Consider the following 17,675-nt stretch of genomic DNA (forward strand, 5'->3'; position numbering starts at 1 on the left):
AGAATGTTTTGTAAAGCAGGGCACAGTGTGGCTAACATGCCTGTAATCCTAATGACTTGCAGGCTGAGGTGGGAGGATCACTGGAGCCCAGGAGCTCCAGGCCACAGAAGGCAATGCATACTAGCCTGGGTGACAAAGACAGACTACATCTCAAAAAAGGAAGGGAGGAAGGGAGGAAAGAAGGAAGGAAGGAATCTAAGGAACAATAATAAATCCAGGCATAATTTCAGCTTGAAACATGTCTTCAAGTTCTGGGGAGATAGACTGGAGCTGGTGGGTTGGAACCCGGCCTGGCCTGCTAAACAATGAAACAACAACAACAATAAAAATAGCTGGGCAGCGGGTGCCTGTAGTCCCACCAGCTACTTGGGAGGCTGAGGCAAGAGAATCTCTTAAGCCCCAGAGTTAGAGGTTGCTGTGAGCTGTGATGCCACTGCACTCTACTGAGGGTGACATAGTGAGACTGTATGAAAAACAAACAAACAAAAAGTTAGTATTCCTGAATCACAAATAATTCTGCAGCATCTGTGGGCAACTTTTATTCAGTTCTGATAGAAATTGGAGTTAGGCACCCCTGATGCCTAACCCAGAGCCTGATCACATCTGATGCCTAACCCAGAGCCTGATTTACAGTAGGTGCTTAATATATACTTGATTTACAATTTTCAGCCTATTCTTTCCCAGGGTCCTTGTTTTTTGCTTCCTGGTGGGGGGGCATAGCTGATAACGAACAGGAAGACAGCCCCACCAGGGTGAAAAGGCCTAAGTGCCACTTACACCTGGAAGATGGACACACAGCTGGCTGCTCATCTGTTCTCTTAAATTTACTCCTGGTGGGTGAGAGCTGACACTTCCTGCCTTTGATTTGGTTCCTGTCATTTCAACATGATTGACCCCCATCCTTTGCCTTGATTTCCCCGGGGGGGGGCAGGGAGGCAAGAAAGAAGGGATTCTGTGTCTTTTAAACTTTATGAGAGACAGAGAGAGAGAGAGGATTAAAGAATAGAATATGTAGAAATACATGGAAAACACGAATATGCAAACGACATTTGGAAAACTCGGGTTTGCTGGGGGTGGTCGGGGACCCTCTCCGTAGATGCCCACGTTCTCCCACCCCCCAGGACTCTGATCGAGGCGCAGGCGGGTCATCCCGCGCCGCCCGCCAGAAGGGAGCCGAGGGTGGGCAGCGGCGTGGGCTGGCTGGGCCGGCAGCCCCTCCGCGCGTTCCCGGAGGCCTCGCTCGCGGCGTCACGGCGGAGTCGTGCAGCGGTGGCCGCGAACACCGCGGAGACGGCGGAGGCCCCGCGCCCCGGCCGGCGGGCGAGCGTTCGGGGCGGGGGGGCGCGCGGCGGGGGCGGGGCCGAGGGCGGGGCGGCGCGCGGCGGGGGCGGGGCGCGGCCGGGCGGCCACGTGACCGGCGGCGCGGCTCTTAAGAGGCGCGCGGCAGCCGCTTGTGGCCCCAGCTGGTGTTTCGCCCCGACCCAGCGCCCAGGCGTGCCCCACCGAGAGGAGCCGCTAGAAGGTCGCTCGCCGCCCGCCCCGCGCCCCGTCGGTCCGCGTGCCGCTCCGCCCGCCCGTCTGTCCGTCCGAGCCCCGCGCGCCTCGCCGCAGCCCGGCCACCGAGCGCCATGAACCAGATAGAGCCCGGCGTGCAGTACAACTACGTCTACGACGAAGATGAGTACATGGTCCAGGAGGAGGAGTGGGACCGCGACCTGCTGCTGGACCCGGCCTGGGAGAAGCAGCAGAGGAAGGTCAGCCGGGGCCCGTGTCGCCGTCTGCGGGCCGGCGTGTGGCCGCGTGTCCCGTGCCCGCGGGGCGCCGCCCGGGGGTGTCGCCGGCCGGGGCGAGGGGGCGCTCTGTGGAGGTGGTGTGTTGTCCGGCGTCCCGGCAGCCCCGGGGACCCCATGAGGAGGGAGACCGTGTCCGGGTACAGGCAGGACTCTGGGCGTCGTGCGCGCGCGCGCGTGTCAGTCACCTAAGAGGTTACAAACTGAAAAGTGTTAAGGGAGAACAGGACTGTGTGAATGTGTTTTGTTTCTCACAAGTTCCATTAGACCGGAATCTCAGGGTCTCTGGTCAGTCTGCGGCCTTGAGTATTCCCTCTTGACCCTGTTGTGTCCACTTTTCCCCTCGCCTCTTTCTTCCCAAATAAAACAGGTAAAATGAGCATCACCTTCATTCCAGTTTTCACAGGGCTGCCTCCCAGAGTCACTTAAAGTCATTTATTAAATGCGCTGGGTTCCTTAGGAAAGGATGTTGTATGAGCAGTGGACATTTACCGATAAAGTAATAATTATTTCACGTTCTATTTATAGTTTATAGTTCATTGAGGTAAGCACACAGGGACAAAAGAGTCAGCCAGTTTCTAAAAGCTCCCTCCCCATTTTGGTTGGCACTCTCTGGAGGCCCAATGGAACATTCCACTGTTTCAAGGTTTCTTCTTGATCCCCTTGGCTAGAATAAACAGGGATGCTCACCCCGAGGCTCTGTCCTCTTATTAGATTGGGCACAGAGCCTTGGTTGGGTCAGGCATGGCCCCAGAAACCTGCTAACCCTGCCTTATGATAATAGGGTCATGGCAAAAGCTAGGTGTTCTGTGCTTTTTTTATCCTTAATTTTTCTGGGCATGGGACAAGATGGATTTCCCTCCTAAGGGCATGCTTTTAAGTGGATAAGTGTGCATGAGAATTGCTGCGTAGTTACCACTACAGGTGGGACAAGATGGATTTCCCTCCTAAGGGCATGCTTTTAAGTGGATAAGTGCGCATGAGATTTGCTGCGTAGTTACCACTACAGGTGACGGTGTGATAGTATATGGTGACTAAGTGTATGACAGTGAAGTAGTATCCCATACTTCTCTTCCAACAAAATGTTAGCTGGAAGGAAAGAGGTCGAGTGTTTGGATAATTATCAAGTAACCAAGCACTATTTTTACATCAGGATGTCTCTTTTCTTGTCTAACCTCACTTAAAATACCACTTACTGTTGTTATTTTAAAGCTCTAATTTAGCTACATTTTAATTTCTGCCTTAGTTTCCTGAGGCTTCTACCATTTCTACCTTTCTTGGAAACAAGACAGTGGAGGTGATAAATAGAAGTTGAATCTATAAAGAAAAAATTCAAAACCTTCTGCAGTTTTTTAGGGACTTTCTGTGAAGGAAGCAAATGGGTGCGGAGTACTAATGTATCATCTGGGCCAGTTGATGCAGCATCAGTCAGCAAGAAGTTAAAAAGTGTCTTTAATTTTTTATGAATGAATGATTTTGTCTTAAATTTTCCCCGAATTTTGATCACTACATTTTCATGGGTTAAAACAAACTCCCAAAGATTGCTTTTTTTCTTATAAGGAATGGTAAAGTAGCAAAGGAAATGGACAGGTAGTCTGCCCATCATTTTAAAAAGTAATAATCACAGTGGTTTCTGTTGATATTTTAAAGAACAATACAGTAGCAGGATGGAACTAATACCCATTTCCAGAAGCTACTGTTATGTCTTATTCCATATTCAATATTTTAATGTATTTGCTATATTTTTGGATAGATGGTATTGTAATTTTTTTAGGGTTGGGATTCCTGTTCTGACTACACTATTATAATTGTATAGCACTTGAAGTAAACTATATTATTTTAAAAAGATGTATTTCTTGATCCCAGTTCAAAGTAATGCTAAAGAGCTTAAAGCGAGAATTCAGTTTGTTTGTTTTAAGATAGTTTGAATGTTGGGTAGAAAAACCCAAAAGTACATGAGGATACAGACCTGAACAGATCTTGAAGATTCTTTTGGTGTAGAACTTAAGACAGTAAAATAATATTGAACTGTGAGCTCAGTGCAGCCAGAGCAGTGGCCTCTATTTATGTCCTATGAGACAAACTGTTGGAACAGGACAAGGATAAAATGCCATTGTTTCTATTGTGGGCTACCTTCTCCACACTTGCCATTTCAGTGATATGCTGGGTATGAGATCTGTCAACAGATGCTAGTAGCACACGAGGACTTGTGTAGCGTTATAATGGCTGTGGTGCCTAATTATATCTACAGTTCAGAGAGTGTCATGGACTTTGGTAATCCTCGCTCTCCCGTGTGGAATGGCCTTGCTGCACTAGGACTCTGTAATAGTGTAGTAGTGGTTTTTATGAGAGGAGGTATTCCAGAAGATAGTCTATTAGCGCGACTATGAATAGGCATCTCAAAGGGCCCACCTCCTCTTTCCAGGGTGTGTTTAGTTAATAAGGCTAGTAATACTTATGTTTTCTATAAAAGAGATTGCATTTTACAACTCATGGGGAGAAGAAAAACTCCTGCAGTGTTACAGACAGGACATTTTAAAAGGCTGAAATAATGAGGCTCACTCTGGAGTTAGAGAGACTGTTTTACCATTTAGGGATATCACTTTCCAAATAACTTGGGTTCCCTGCAGTGGACTATTGAAATGTCTAGAGTATCGGTATCTAGAAGCAAGCTTCTCCAGGAACCAGGGAACACCCTGAGCCTTTGCCTCAACTGAAGCCTAATTGGGAGGTGACTTGTCCGAACAGCAATGCTGAATATGTGTGCTATCTCCGCAAGCACAGGGCACTGTCCTCAACTAGCTGGGAGCTTAGAACAGGCCTTTTAAGGAAATGAAATACACCTTTCAATACACAATGGGTTGTTACCTCGGCAGGGGTCCTCAAACTGCAGACCCGCGGGCACATGAGGCAGTGTGATTGTATTTGTTCCTGTTTTGTTTTTTTACTTCAAAATAAGATATGTGCAGTGTGCATAGGAATTTGTTCATAGTTTTTTTTTTTAAACTGTAGTCCGGGCCTCCAACGGTCTGAGGGACAGTGAACTGGCCCCCTGTTTAAAAGGTTTGAGGACACCTGGGAGATGATTGATAAACTTTTCCAAGAGTTCTGATTGTTTTGTAATAGTCGCTAAAGAAATTTGAGTTCTCCTGCACTCTTCCTAGTTTAGATGGCCTGGTTTACCTTGGAGCACCTCCTCTCTGTCTGGATTAGGCTGATGGTTACCATGTCAGGTCACCCAGCATGGATGGATGGGGCCAGCTGTGCACAGGGTCTGGAATGAGCAGAGAGCCGGGGAGCCTTTAAGTGGGGAGCAGCTGCTGGTTAAGGGCACAGGCTTTTCTTGCCTAATGAAACATACTCCTAAGTGAATATTTCCAGAGAGAAAAAGCGCTAATTGTTCCTACAAAAACAATTAAGAAAAACCTCGAGAAATTTCTCATAGAGTCACAAGAACCAGGTGAATTTCAGCTCTGCCTGGTATTTGCTGACTGCACTTGACTCACTAAACCAGTGGTTCTCAACTGAACTGTGTTAAAGGGCCTTGGCATTAGGAAGGTTGAGAACTACTGCACTAAACCTTTCAAGTCTCAATTTCTTCGTCTATAAAATGAAGAGAAATTCCTGTCTTTCTTAATTCACAGGGTTTTATTTGGATCAAATGTTTAAAATGATTTTTGGTGAAGGGGCTTTATGTATTGTAAAATGATCTGTAAATGTTCCAGTATTATTATTATTATCATCTCTGTATAGCAAATATTTGATAATTTTATTGTGTGGTCTAATAGTAATCAGTGCTATGCTTGTACTTGTGAGGGCTGACGGAGCATGACATTTGGTCCTTGATATATTTTTTTAGTATGGTAAAATACACAGTAACTTAAAATTTGCCATTTTTAAGAGTACAATTCAGTGGCGTTACGTATTTTCACATTATTATACAACCACCACCACTATCCATCTCCAGAACTTTTCCATCATCCCTCACTGAAACTCCCTACCCCTTAAACACTAGCTTCCCAGTCTCCTCTCCCCGGTACATTTTTAAAGATAAGATTTATACATTGGAACACTTACACATAACAAATTGTTTAATAACAGCTACCAGATGCTTATATAAAGAATAAAAATTAGGCTGTGCACAGTAGCCCATGCCTGTAATCCTAACACTTTGGGAGGCCAAGGCAGGAGGATCCTTAAGTCCAGGAGTTCAAGACCAGCCTGAGCAACATAGCAAAAATACATCTCTGCAACATAGCAAAGACCATCTCTACAAAAAAAAAAAAATTAAAAAATTAGCAGGCATGGTGGTACACACCTGCTCCTCTGGAAGCTGAAGTGGGAGGATTGCTTGAGCTCAGGAGTTGGAGATTACAGTAGGCTGTGATGACACCCCTGTACTCCATTTTGGGCAAATAGCATGAGACCTTGTCTAGATAGATAGATAGATAGATAGACAGACACACACACAGACAGACAAGTAAGTAACAATTATAGAAAGCGAAATAAGGAAAATCATTTTGGGTGAAAAATAAGGAAGAAAGAACTCACAGGAGAGTAGAACTTGAACCTTAATTTGAATAGTAACTAAATATTGGCTGAGTGGAGAGATAAGGGAAGGAGCATTGCTGGCTAGAGAAATATTGTGAAAATCCTGTCGTGTGGGTTTTGGGGGGGCAAGGGAGGAAGGACTGGTTAAGTAGAACACAGTATTTACTTAACCACTGTTGAAACATCCTTACATCCAGTATTTCTTGGGACCCTGTCACTCACCCTCTGATGGAGAGGTAAAAGTGTAGAAGGAGGGATTAACCACAGTGGCCAGACCGGAATCCTGGTCTCCTGAAGCCCAGCCCTGTGTTCTTGGATGTGTCTGCAGCTTGAACCTCTGTAAAGAGGAGATGGGTTTAACTGAAACTAAAGATGCCTATTCAAGTTTAGGGAGAAACTGGGATTGATAAAACAGGACGTGGGCTACCAGGGTGAGAGTGGACTTTATTCTGTAAACAGCACAGACCTTCTGAGGTTTTTTGAGCTAGGAAGACCCCTGCTTAAAGTACTGGTATTGTTTACAGGATAAATTCAAGTAGGCAGGGGCCTGAGGCTGAGGGACTCAGGCAAAGGACCATTATGGAAATATACAGATAAAGTGGTGAGGATTAGAATGAGGGCGAGGAAGGCATCAATTTGAGAGTAATCAGGAGGGATTATAAGAAGTGTTAAATAACCACACGATGTTCCACAGTTGGCCATTGTAGAGTCCAGTGAAGTAGATACCATTCTCCCCTTTAGAGCTCCTGGATTTTAAATTCAAGACAGTTGTATTGACAAGCAACAAACAAACTAATGAGGAGAGTCTGTTTATCCACTGGGAGATGTGTCTACATGCTAAATATTTACAGGATGTGTCATTATTCAGTGCAGGAAAAGGAGCCACGGTGCTGAGGTGGTGAGTCTGGTGGCACCAAGGCCATTGCTCAGTGAGAGGGCTGGAGTTGCAGATATTCTCTGATGGCCAGAGAAAGTTCTTGATGGAAAAAAAAAAAAGTTCTTGATGAGAAGAGTGTAAAGGAAAAAGGGAGAGGCAGAATCTTGCATGAGCCCTAAGAAGCTCCCCCCAGAGGGACTATTACAGATGTGCACTTGGTTTGCTTGGGGATTCACAAGTGCAGGAGTGACAAGGTGGAAAAATCCGTCTGTCTTTGCATCCTGTCTCAGGCACTGCGATGTGTCCTGGGGTTGCCCTACCCCTCAGCCACATTCACCAAGTAAAAAGCTTGAGCCCCAAAGATTTTCCATGAGCGTGGGAGGAGGAATCTAACTCTTCACTGGGAAACTTAATTAACGCAGCCTGGGAAAACTGTCAGAAAGCGCTGCAGTCAGGCTGCAGCTGGGAGACACCTACGGAAAAGGCGCCGCTCCGGGGTGGGCGGGGGCGCTCCCGTGATGAGCAGAGGAGTTCACAGGGAAAACGTTGGAGGACAGTCAGAATTCTACCACCGTTTCCCTGGGAACCGGGCTAATTCTTCCAGAAAGGACGGAAAGCAAAGATGGGGAGGAAAGCTTGCTAACTACTATGCGAGACAGATTTAATAGGGAGGAAAATCTTAAGTGTGAGAATTTGGTCTTTCTAAAGAAGTCTAAGTAGAATTTTTTGTACAAACATATCTGAACACAAGCACACACGTCCTACCCCACCCCACTCCCCATCCCCTTCTCCATAGTTTTCTAGCTTGGAAACTAGAAAGTGTTTTTACCTGTAGCCCTATTGAGGAGCAAAATAGAAACTGAGCACAAGCATGGTTGTTTGTTCTTGTTTGTTCTTTCATTCATTTGGCAAACATTGATTATGGTCCATCTAGGGGTGAGGTGGGGTGGGGGTGGGTTGATACCTCCCTGACCCTTAAGGAGCTTACAGCCTAGTTCAAGAGGTAGAAAAGGCTGGCTAGAAGCACAAAGGGCTCGAGGCTGCCTGAAAGTAGAACCAAATGTTTTCCTTTGGTTCATGGTCCTGGTAATGGAAGTCTTTCTTCCAGATGCCCAAGCCATCAAACTGGGAGTTACCCTCTCTCCACACCACAGCCAATCAGTCACCAACTTCCAGGGGGTCCAGGGACGCTCTCCTTCAAGGCCTTCAGGCACTCTGTTCTCTGCCTAGGTTGAGGGTGGCGGCCTCCTGTTTTGTCACCTTCCACGGATCATACTTGTCATCAGCCTTTTCTCTATGATGCTGGCAAGAATGATCTTTGTAAGACACAAACCTAGTCATGATATTTTCCTGCTTAAAGTGTCTCTGGTTCTTTGTTGCCTTCAGCAGAGGGTCTAAACTTCTTGCGGTGGTTTGTGAGGCCAGGCCTGAGTTAGTGCTGTCATCAGTCCCATCCCCTACCCCATCCCCTGTAGATTCTTTAAGATCCAAACCTGCTGAATATTGCAACTGACCTCCAGGGTCTGACTTGATGCTTTCACTTCATACCCAGACCCCACCTTGGCAGCTGCTCCTCTGAGAGGTCTGCCTTCTAGAACCTGGGTCACTTGGTGCTGCCTGTGTCTCTGTGCTTCCCTGTGGCCCTTGCTGCACACAATCCACACTGAATTTTGTTGAATGAAAAAATTATGAATCATGTTTCTAAAAAAAAAAAGTTAGTATAATTTTTTAATTAAAAAACTTTGATTTTTAACAAGTAAAACTTTGTGAACAGCTTTGTCATGCCGTGAGCTTACAAATGTGTTAACATGCCACTCACAGTTGTTTAATGGTTTTTAAAAAATGTTTTCTTAAAGTGCTTCCTCAAGTCTCTAAAATGATAGAGTTCTCTGACTTATTCTTGTTTTAAGACTGAGCCTTCAGAGGTAAGTTTCTTATTTAAAAACAGATTTGGAATTTAGAGCTCCTGGAATTAATAAAAAAAAAAACATGCAGATTTAATATAATAAAATGTATCCCCTTATTTATGAAAATAGTTCTAGTAACCTAAATTTTATTTGAAATGATTATTTTCTGTATATTGGAAAACTTCACCCATTTAATAAAGAAAATCCCAAATTCATTTATGATTCAGATAAGTAAAAATTTTAGTTTGTGATTTTGTATGTAAACATGGGGAAAAATTTTTTTTGAAGGTATAACATCCAAGTAGTAGAATTGGAAAATGGAGAATAGATGCAAGTGAATCTGAAGAGTGTGTGTTATACTTGGAAAGAGTCAGCATACACAGTCTAGATAGATGCCACGTCCTAGGCCAAGAAGCATAATTTGGGTTTGTCATGTTTTGTTTTTTGCTAGGGGGTAAATTTGTTAGTCATAATCTTTAGAAATTCTACACATCGAAAGTAGGTCCTCATTCATGCTATCTGGGGCGGTGCCTGTGGCTCGAGTAGGGCACTGGCCCATATACTGGGGGGTGGCAGGTTCAAGCCCGGACCTGGCCAAAACTGCAAGAAAAAAAAAAAAAAGATGTGCTATCTTAGAAAAGACTCATTTTTTTCAGTGATCATGAGAACCAAATGGACAAATAGGTGAATATGAGATTATTTGGGGGCAATGTGAGCAGTATTTAATATGAAGCTATGATTTTGGCATAGGTGAAGGCAAATAAGAAATCCTATCTTCTAAAGTCACCTGGAACTTTTTTTTTTGTAGAGACAGAGTCTCACTTTATGGCCCTCGGTAGAGTGCCGTGGCCTCACCCAGCTCACAGCAACTTCCAACTCCTGGGCTTAAGCGATTCTCTTGCCTCAGCCTCCCGAGTAGCTGGGACTACAGGCGCCCGCCACAACGCCCAGCTATTTTTTGGTTGCAGTTTGGCCGGGGCCGGGTTTGAACCCGCCACCCTTGGTATATGGGGCCGGCGCCCTACCAACTGAGCCACAGGCGCCACCCCACCTGGAACTTTTGTTACTTCTTTATAGTCAAACAAGATGGAAAGATTATTTTTACTTACCTCCGGCATATGGGACCGGCACCCTACTCCTTGAGCCACAGGCGCTGCCCGAAAGATTATTTTTAGAAGGCAGGTAATCTCATTGCCCATTATAAAAATTTTGAGAGATTTTGTATGTAAGGTAGAACTATATGGAAATCTCCATGCTGACCATTTTGACCTCCCCAAATTGCAACTTCTTAGGTTTCAACTCATGAAGCCACTTTACTACTATCATCCCAGTGTATTTAAGGCCCTTGACCAATGCTGCAAAATAGCCAGAGTGTAAAATCAACTTTTAATCATTTCTAGGCTTATTTCTAATGTTTGTGGTATGCATTTGCAAGAGGAAGGGGGCTCTTGGGCTTTGTAGAAGTTGGATTGAGTGCTTGATATCCAATGGAAATATAAAGGAGAAAGGTCAGGACTAGAGATTTGTGTGGACCTTGTCTGTGTACAGGCAATGGGAGGGCAAAGTGGCAGGAGATCTTACCCAGAAGGTGCTTGAGTGAGCTAAGACTGGGGACTCCTAGAGGAAGCAGGGACGTTAGCTGACTGAACAGGGAAGCCCTGCCTTCTAGATGAAAACATGCATGTATTAGTTAACCTGGCACCACTTGACCTGTCAAGCCACCTTTCAGTTTTCTTTCTGGAGAAATCTTACCTTGGTATTCTGTTGGAACTTTGCCAGTCAGCCTGAATCTGGCATTTTGAGTTGCTTTAAGTTGCAGGAACAGAAATCCCATGGCTTTGGAACTGTGAAATGGAATGTCTGTTAGCTCATGAGATGAGTTATATTTTCTTTTTTTTTTTTTTGTAGAGACAGAGTCTCACTGTACTGCCCTGGGGTAGAATGCTGTGGCGTCACACGGCTCACAGCAACCTCTAACTCTTGGGCTTACATGATTCTCTTGCCTTAGCCTCCCAAGCAGCTGGGATTACAGGCGCCCGCCACAACGCCCGGCTGTTTTTTTTTTTTTTGTTGTTGTTGTTGCAGTTTGGCTGGGGCTGGGTTTGAACCCGCTACCCTTAGGCATATGGGGCTGGCACCCTCCTCACTGAGCCACAGGCGCCGCCCGAGATGAGTTATATTTTCAAAGGAAGTGAAAAACTGTAAGAAAGTATTTATGGTGTGGTATGCTGGAGTCTGTGACGTGACATGGTTCTGCACTTGGAATAGTCCACGATAGGCTGCTTTACGGAGGAAGACTTCATTGAGAATTTCTGAGGTTTCCTTAAAAGATAGAATTTGTTTCATCATAACACGCCAAATGTAGAATTTAACTCCAAGACATATTTTTCTTTTTCTGCTTTATCATTTATAAAATTAAGGCAATGAAATGAATTATTGTCCTCATTTAGGTGTTTTGTTTTAAGGTTTTAAAAAGTATTATAGACATTTTGGGACTTTGGAGAATAGCAGTCATAAAAACTGGTACATATACAGACTTGTAAACAGCTCAGAGATTACTTACAGTGAAAGACAGTTTTCTATTTTGAAGCAAACACATTTTGGAGGGAAGGCAGGAGTCCACGTGAGGGTCAGGTTGGGCTAGGCTGTGGGGGGAGGGATGTTAGAATAATGCAAACCTGAAGTTGTACATTTTACAGCCTGTACTGTTTCTGTTCTGTTACTGTAATTTTATGAAATATGAGGCGGCTGATATTTTACTGTATATTTTCACTTTTTATGTAAAGAGCAGAAGGATTTTTAAATTTTTTTTTAGTGTAATAGTAAAACCAAAAAAAAAAAAATTCCAATCAGACAGTAAAATCCATTTTGACACATAGATTTTTGTCAGTGAATTAAAAGGATATTTTATTATGCCTGTAGTCACACTGTTCACTGCGTAATGCAGAAAAGCAGTCATTATTGAGAATTTGCAGACGCTGTTTTAACCTCATGTATTATTTTATTTGAGCCTCACAGCCATCTTGGAAGATGAGTGTAATTGACTTCGTTTTTTAACTAGGGAAGTTAAATAACTTGCCCAACAGTAGTGAAGGGTGGGAGGTGGTAGCTGGAACACATGTACAGAATTTTATCTGAATTATGAAGATGTGGCTCTATCTCCCAATTGAAATTTTATAAAACATAGAGTTGCTAATTACTTTATTTCATATTTTTCATCTATAAGTAGTAGAGTTGGATTTCAGATCTAAGCTGGTTAAGGGCCGTGTTTTTAACCACTAAACTTATTCTGTTTTGTTGCTTTCTGCTCAGATCTGTGACCAGCAACTTAGAGCAGAAACCAAGGGTTTGGTGTTCTTAATTTTTCATTTACCAAAAACTTCCTGCCTTTGAAGGGTGTGTGTGTCTGTGATTTTTTTTTTTTTTTTTTTATTTCTAACCTAGTACAACTGGGAATATCTAATGAGAATGACAAAACTGAATTTTATCTCATGGTCCATATTGTCATTCAAAGTTTCTCTCAAGTCAGGCTCTAGCCGTTGCTTTGTCCAACAGAAATGCCAAAGTAGGAAGAAAGGGACCACAGGGAACGCCAGGTAAACCTCTTGGAGTTTTACAGGCCATGCCATGAAGGGCACATCTTTGGAATTAATGCTCCTGTGTCTGATGCAGCTTAAGAAGAAGCCCGAGTTCAGGATGTTTGAGTATCTTGGTCAGCTCCCCTCTGGATCTACAGAATGAGACTTTGAGAGGCAGAGTGCTGATGGGAGTTTTCCTCCTGTGGGGCCGTGTCTTTATGGCAACACCCTCAGTGCTCCAGAGGGAGTGGGCCGAACACGTTTCAAAATGGCACCACTCACTTAACCCTTGAAAAGATCCTGCTTTTCTTTATTTAACTTTATAGTATGGGAAATTTCCAATTTACACAGAAGTAGTGCAAATATAACGAATTCCTCAGAACCCAACTGGCTAAGGAAGGGCCGTATTTCGTGAACAGGGGATGCTCACTTCTAAAAGGGAAAACATTAGTGGTCAGCGAATGCTTTACTATGAATGAAAGTGGCAGGAAACAGAATTGCCAAGTGGGCCAGTGGGTCCTTCCTTGTTGGCTTTCCCGTGTTTGAGGGGTGTCTTTTCTCCTCCCCAAAGCCCCACACTTCTGGATGCCTCCCCACGCCTAGTCACCTAGGTCTGCTCGACCTGTAGGATAATGATTTCTCTTTAATGCCCCATAAACTTTAAATTCTCTTAATAATTTCTCACTCCCTTAACATTGTAACTGTCTATTTCTAAAAACTAAAGATTGCCGAGACTCACCTTTCCATGGCTCATTCTCATGCAGAGGTCCTCAAACTTTTTAAACAGGGGGCCAGTTCACTGTCCCTCAGACTGTTGGAGGGCTGGACTATAGTTTAAAAAAAACAAACTATGAACAAATTCCTATGCACACTGCACCTATCTTATTTTGAAGTAAAAAAACAAAATAGGAACAAATACAATCACACTGCCTCATGTGGCCCGCGGGCCGTAGTTTGAGGACCCCTCTAAAGACTGTTGAGGCAATAACCTGTTGTCTAATTCTGATGAATTTCAGGCTTAATAGGAGAAGAGGAAGGGGAAGTTTTCTAATATCCTGAATATATGGGTGGTTAACCATGGTGTGTGCCAATGAGTCAGGTCAATACCGATGGGGGGCATGCTGCAGGCAAGGCTCTCCTCCCCTCCCACTGCGCACTGATCCTGTGGGCTGATCCTCCCCTCTCTCTGGTCTGTTGAACTAGTCCTCTCTGAAGTCCTCTGACCGTTGCTGTTAACTGCCATGAGTGGTGAGCTTGAATTTGAGTCGGGTGGGAATACTGTCTGAGGATGCTGAATTTCCTACTTCTGCATCTTTATTACCTCTACCATCCCTACCCAGAGTACAGCAGAGGAAGGAGCAGAATGGACATTGAAAAGGTTCTTCAGGAAAGGTAACTTTTAGGGGCTGTCTTGCCAAGACTGTTTCCCGGGATTTCATTTAGACGCAGAGCAGGCCTTTGCCCTTTTAGATTCATGCGTTTCCAGGGTGGCCCCAGAAAAGTATTGAGGAGAGGGATGCCTGCACACAGCATTTCCAGACCACTTTGTTTTAACCCTAAAGGATGAGCAGTTGTGGTAGCCCTGTGACCTTGGGCAAATTGCTTCATATCTCAGGAACTCTATGAAATGAAATGGTGAAGGAGGTTGGAATAATTTTAGAGGTAGGGTGACCCTACATTCAGGTTTGCCCAGGATAGGTGGGTTCGTAGCTGTTGTCCCAGAGGAATTATAAATAGCGTCTGCTTTGACTCTCAGAATCGGCCCAGTTGAGACTACAAACTGCGGACACTCTATTCTCAGGAGATACGCAAAGCAATCTCACGGAAAGGTTGGAACAGTGTTGGTACACAGTTGATTTATATGTAGGGTAGTATGCCTCTTCTCAAAGTGGTGGCTTGTTTCTGAAAAATTTTTTTTTTTTTGGTACAGACAGAGTTTCACTTTATTGCCCTCGGTAAAGTGCCTTGGCGTCACACAGGTCACAGCAACCTCCAACTCCTGGGCTTAGGTGATTCTCCTGCCTCAGCCTCCTGAGTAGCTGGGACTACAGGCGCCCGCCACAATGCCCGGCTATTTTTTTGTTGCAGTTTGGCCGGGGCTGGGTTTGAACCCGCCACCCTCGGCATATGGGGCCGGCGCCCTACTCACTGAGCCACAGGCGCCACCCTTGTTTCTGAATTTTAAAAATGCAAATATTGGTGAGGTGAGATTTCTAATACTTTTATAAATGTTATATACCAAATTTAGTGATTCTGAATCCTTTCAGTTCATGAATTTTTCAGAAGGTCAGACTTTGCAGGCAGCTATGGGAGAAGCCTAGTGACTTGAGAGTATGGGACTACCAGTACCCATTGACTACCAGTGACCGTGGACTACCAGTGCTCAGGGAGGCCTGTTAGGGGCCAGGTTGCCTTCTGAAATGTCCATGGCTGTTATACTTTTGGTATTTTATATGCTGTGTAAGTGGTTTTATAACTATTATACTATTATTATACTTCAGACAATTTGATATTAATATGGGCCAGGCAGTACTATGCTTATTTTGCGCATTGACAAAACCAAGAGTTAATAAATATTAATTAACCAGTGACCAAAGTCAGGTGTCTATAGATTTTTTCTTTTAACAGTTTGTCTTTTCTCAAAATTATAAGAATTTATTTCTACATTCAGGCACTTGAAAATCTGGGAGTGAAATCTGGATACGTATTTTACTGTGTGATAAAGTCATGTTTAATATAACATTTTCTCTCATTTTTCTAATAGACACAGGTGGGGCTGTCACCATTAGTGTCCTTTAAGGGCTTGGTAGGGAAGCAGGAAAAATAGTGTTAGACATACCTGGTGTGTGACAGTGGGTTCTATTGCTGTAACTGGTATATGGGTAACTGGATATCAAAGATTCCAAAGGATTTTTCTGTTCTGCAGCCCGAGGACTTGGACACTGTGTACCTTCGCCATGAGGATTTTAAAATGTGATGTCAAAATAGGGGTTTTAGTGCTAAACTTTAAAAAGGTCTTGAAGTAGTGCTTAAATTCAGAAATCTAAGCAATTAAATTCAGAAATCTAAGGTTGCTGAATTATATCTAACTTATTAGAAGTCGTTCCTCCCCTCTGCCCCCACTGTTAGGAATATGGAGGATTAATTAAGTTAAAGCTAGTTAGCATAATTACAGGTAACCAGGGAAGGGCAAAGAAAATAGTTTATGAATCTAGCTTAACAAATTATATCTATTTTCCCATATTACTTTTTCAAGTTATATTTTTGAGTAACTGCTTAAGGAATACATGTTCATCATAGACGATATAGGTAAGAAATTTTAAAAAGTCATAACTTTGAAAGAGAAAACCAGCATTTACATTTTGTTGGGTGCCTGTTAGTTGGCTTTATGCTGTTTTATGTGTTCATGTGTTTTATACTACAGGGTGTCCCCAAAGCATCATACACAGGGAAAATGAGAAATTGTAGCTAAAAATACCTTTATTTACAAAATATTCATTACAAAATTTTACAGAATATTTATAAAATATTCTCTACATGTTGGCCACCTCTTTAATAAAACTTTGTAATGAATATTTTATAAATAAAGGTACATTTAGTCATGATTTCCCATTTTCCCTATGTGTGGTAGCTTTGGGGACACCCTGTGTCATATTTAATCGTCTGAAATGGCTAAGGGTGCAAAGACTTTACCTATTTTCATGAGTGCTTTCCATGATCATGAACTCTTGATGGAGGAAATGCCAGCCTGATCCCCACCAGTATGGAGTTGGTAGGAACCTTGGAAATGCCCCGCTTTCCCATTTTGGTTGCGTGTGCTAGCCGGAGTTTCCTGTGTGTGTGGAGGAAAGCTATAGATGCACCTGACCGTGGGCTGTGCCTTACTTAAAACTGTGCTCTGGTGTGGGACACCAGTGCAGAGCACGTGGCGCCTTACCCAGAGCTGTTTCATTCTAAATGAACGTTTTCATCTTGGTGTGTAGGCAGCCATTTATTTGGGTCCCTGAAAATAGTAGCAGTGTGGTGAACTTAAAGAATATTTATTTTGCTGTCTGTGTAGTACAAGCTGCTTCCCCAGTTGCCGGATGGGCTGAGGGGCAAAACATCAGTGTGCTTTTCTTTAAGCTTTGAATTCACCCTCAGGAAGAGAATGAGGGAAGTACCATAAATGCTGCTATTGCCTAAAACTGAGCAACAGTTGGGTATGCCCTGTCACAGAGCCACGTCTTGCACATAATTACCCAGGCTCCAAGGGAACAAGTTATTTTGGGAAACATAGCTCAGGATCAATCATATGTAAGGCTTAATATGGTTGCTTACCAGAGAGTCTACCAAGGAATTCTCCTTGTCGTTTGCGCCAGCTTGTGGGAGGCAGGTGTGACCCCACAGAGCATCCAGCTAGTGGCTAAGTCAGGCTCCTGGCTCAGATAATTCTCAAGCTTGGATGACCAGGCAGCGATAGCTTTGATGTGTTTCTTTGAGCTTATTACCTTTTACTTATTTTTTTTAACCTTTTAGAGCAAAAATGACTTAGGCTTTGATTCTAAAGATATTTGATTTGGTTACTTGAACATATGCTTCCAACCCTAAAATAGTTCGGGAAGAAAAATCTCATCTTAACTCTTCTGAATTTAACAGTTAAAATGAGGGGTTTCCTCAAGATCATTTGTTAACTCTTTTTAAAAGAAAGAATGCTGTATCATTTTTAAAAAAATTATTAAAATCTTATTTCAAGATTGTAATTGGGTGCAGTCCCTCACACCTGTAATCCTAGCACTCCGGGAAGCCAAGATGGGAGGATCCCTTGAGGTTGGGAGTCAGAGACCAGCCTGAGCAAGAGTGAGACCCTGTTTCTACTAAAAATACAAAAACCAGCTGGGTTGTGTGGTGGGTGCCTGCAGTCCCAGCTACTCCAGAGGCTGAGCAGGAAGATCGCTTGAACCCAGGAGTTTAAGGTTGCTGTGAGCTAGGC

General features: G+C 43.7%; 1 protein-coding gene across 2 annotated transcripts in view; it reads left to right on the plus strand.

Moving 5' to 3' along the window:
* Positions 1-1,412: 1,412 nt before the first annotated feature.
* Positions 1,413-17,675, plus strand: part of ACTN2 (actinin alpha 2) — an 86,254-nt gene continuing 69,991 nt past the window's right edge. The window contains exon 1 of one of the 2 annotated variants that reach the window (XM_053604817.1): positions 1,413-1,754. In XM_053604817.1, coding sequence (XP_053460792.1) covers positions 1,629-1,754 — 126 coding nt within the window. In that variant the 5' untranslated portion in view covers positions 1,413-1,628. The remainder of the gene's footprint in view (positions 1,755-17,675) is intronic. The other variant, XM_053604818.1, reaches the window with a different exon arrangement.

This window comes from Nycticebus coucang, chromosome 10 (genome assembly GCF_027406575.1).
Source record: "Nycticebus coucang isolate mNycCou1 chromosome 10, mNycCou1.pri, whole genome shotgun sequence".
In the NCBI taxonomy this organism is placed as follows: domain Eukaryota; kingdom Metazoa; phylum Chordata; class Mammalia; order Primates; family Lorisidae; genus Nycticebus; species Nycticebus coucang.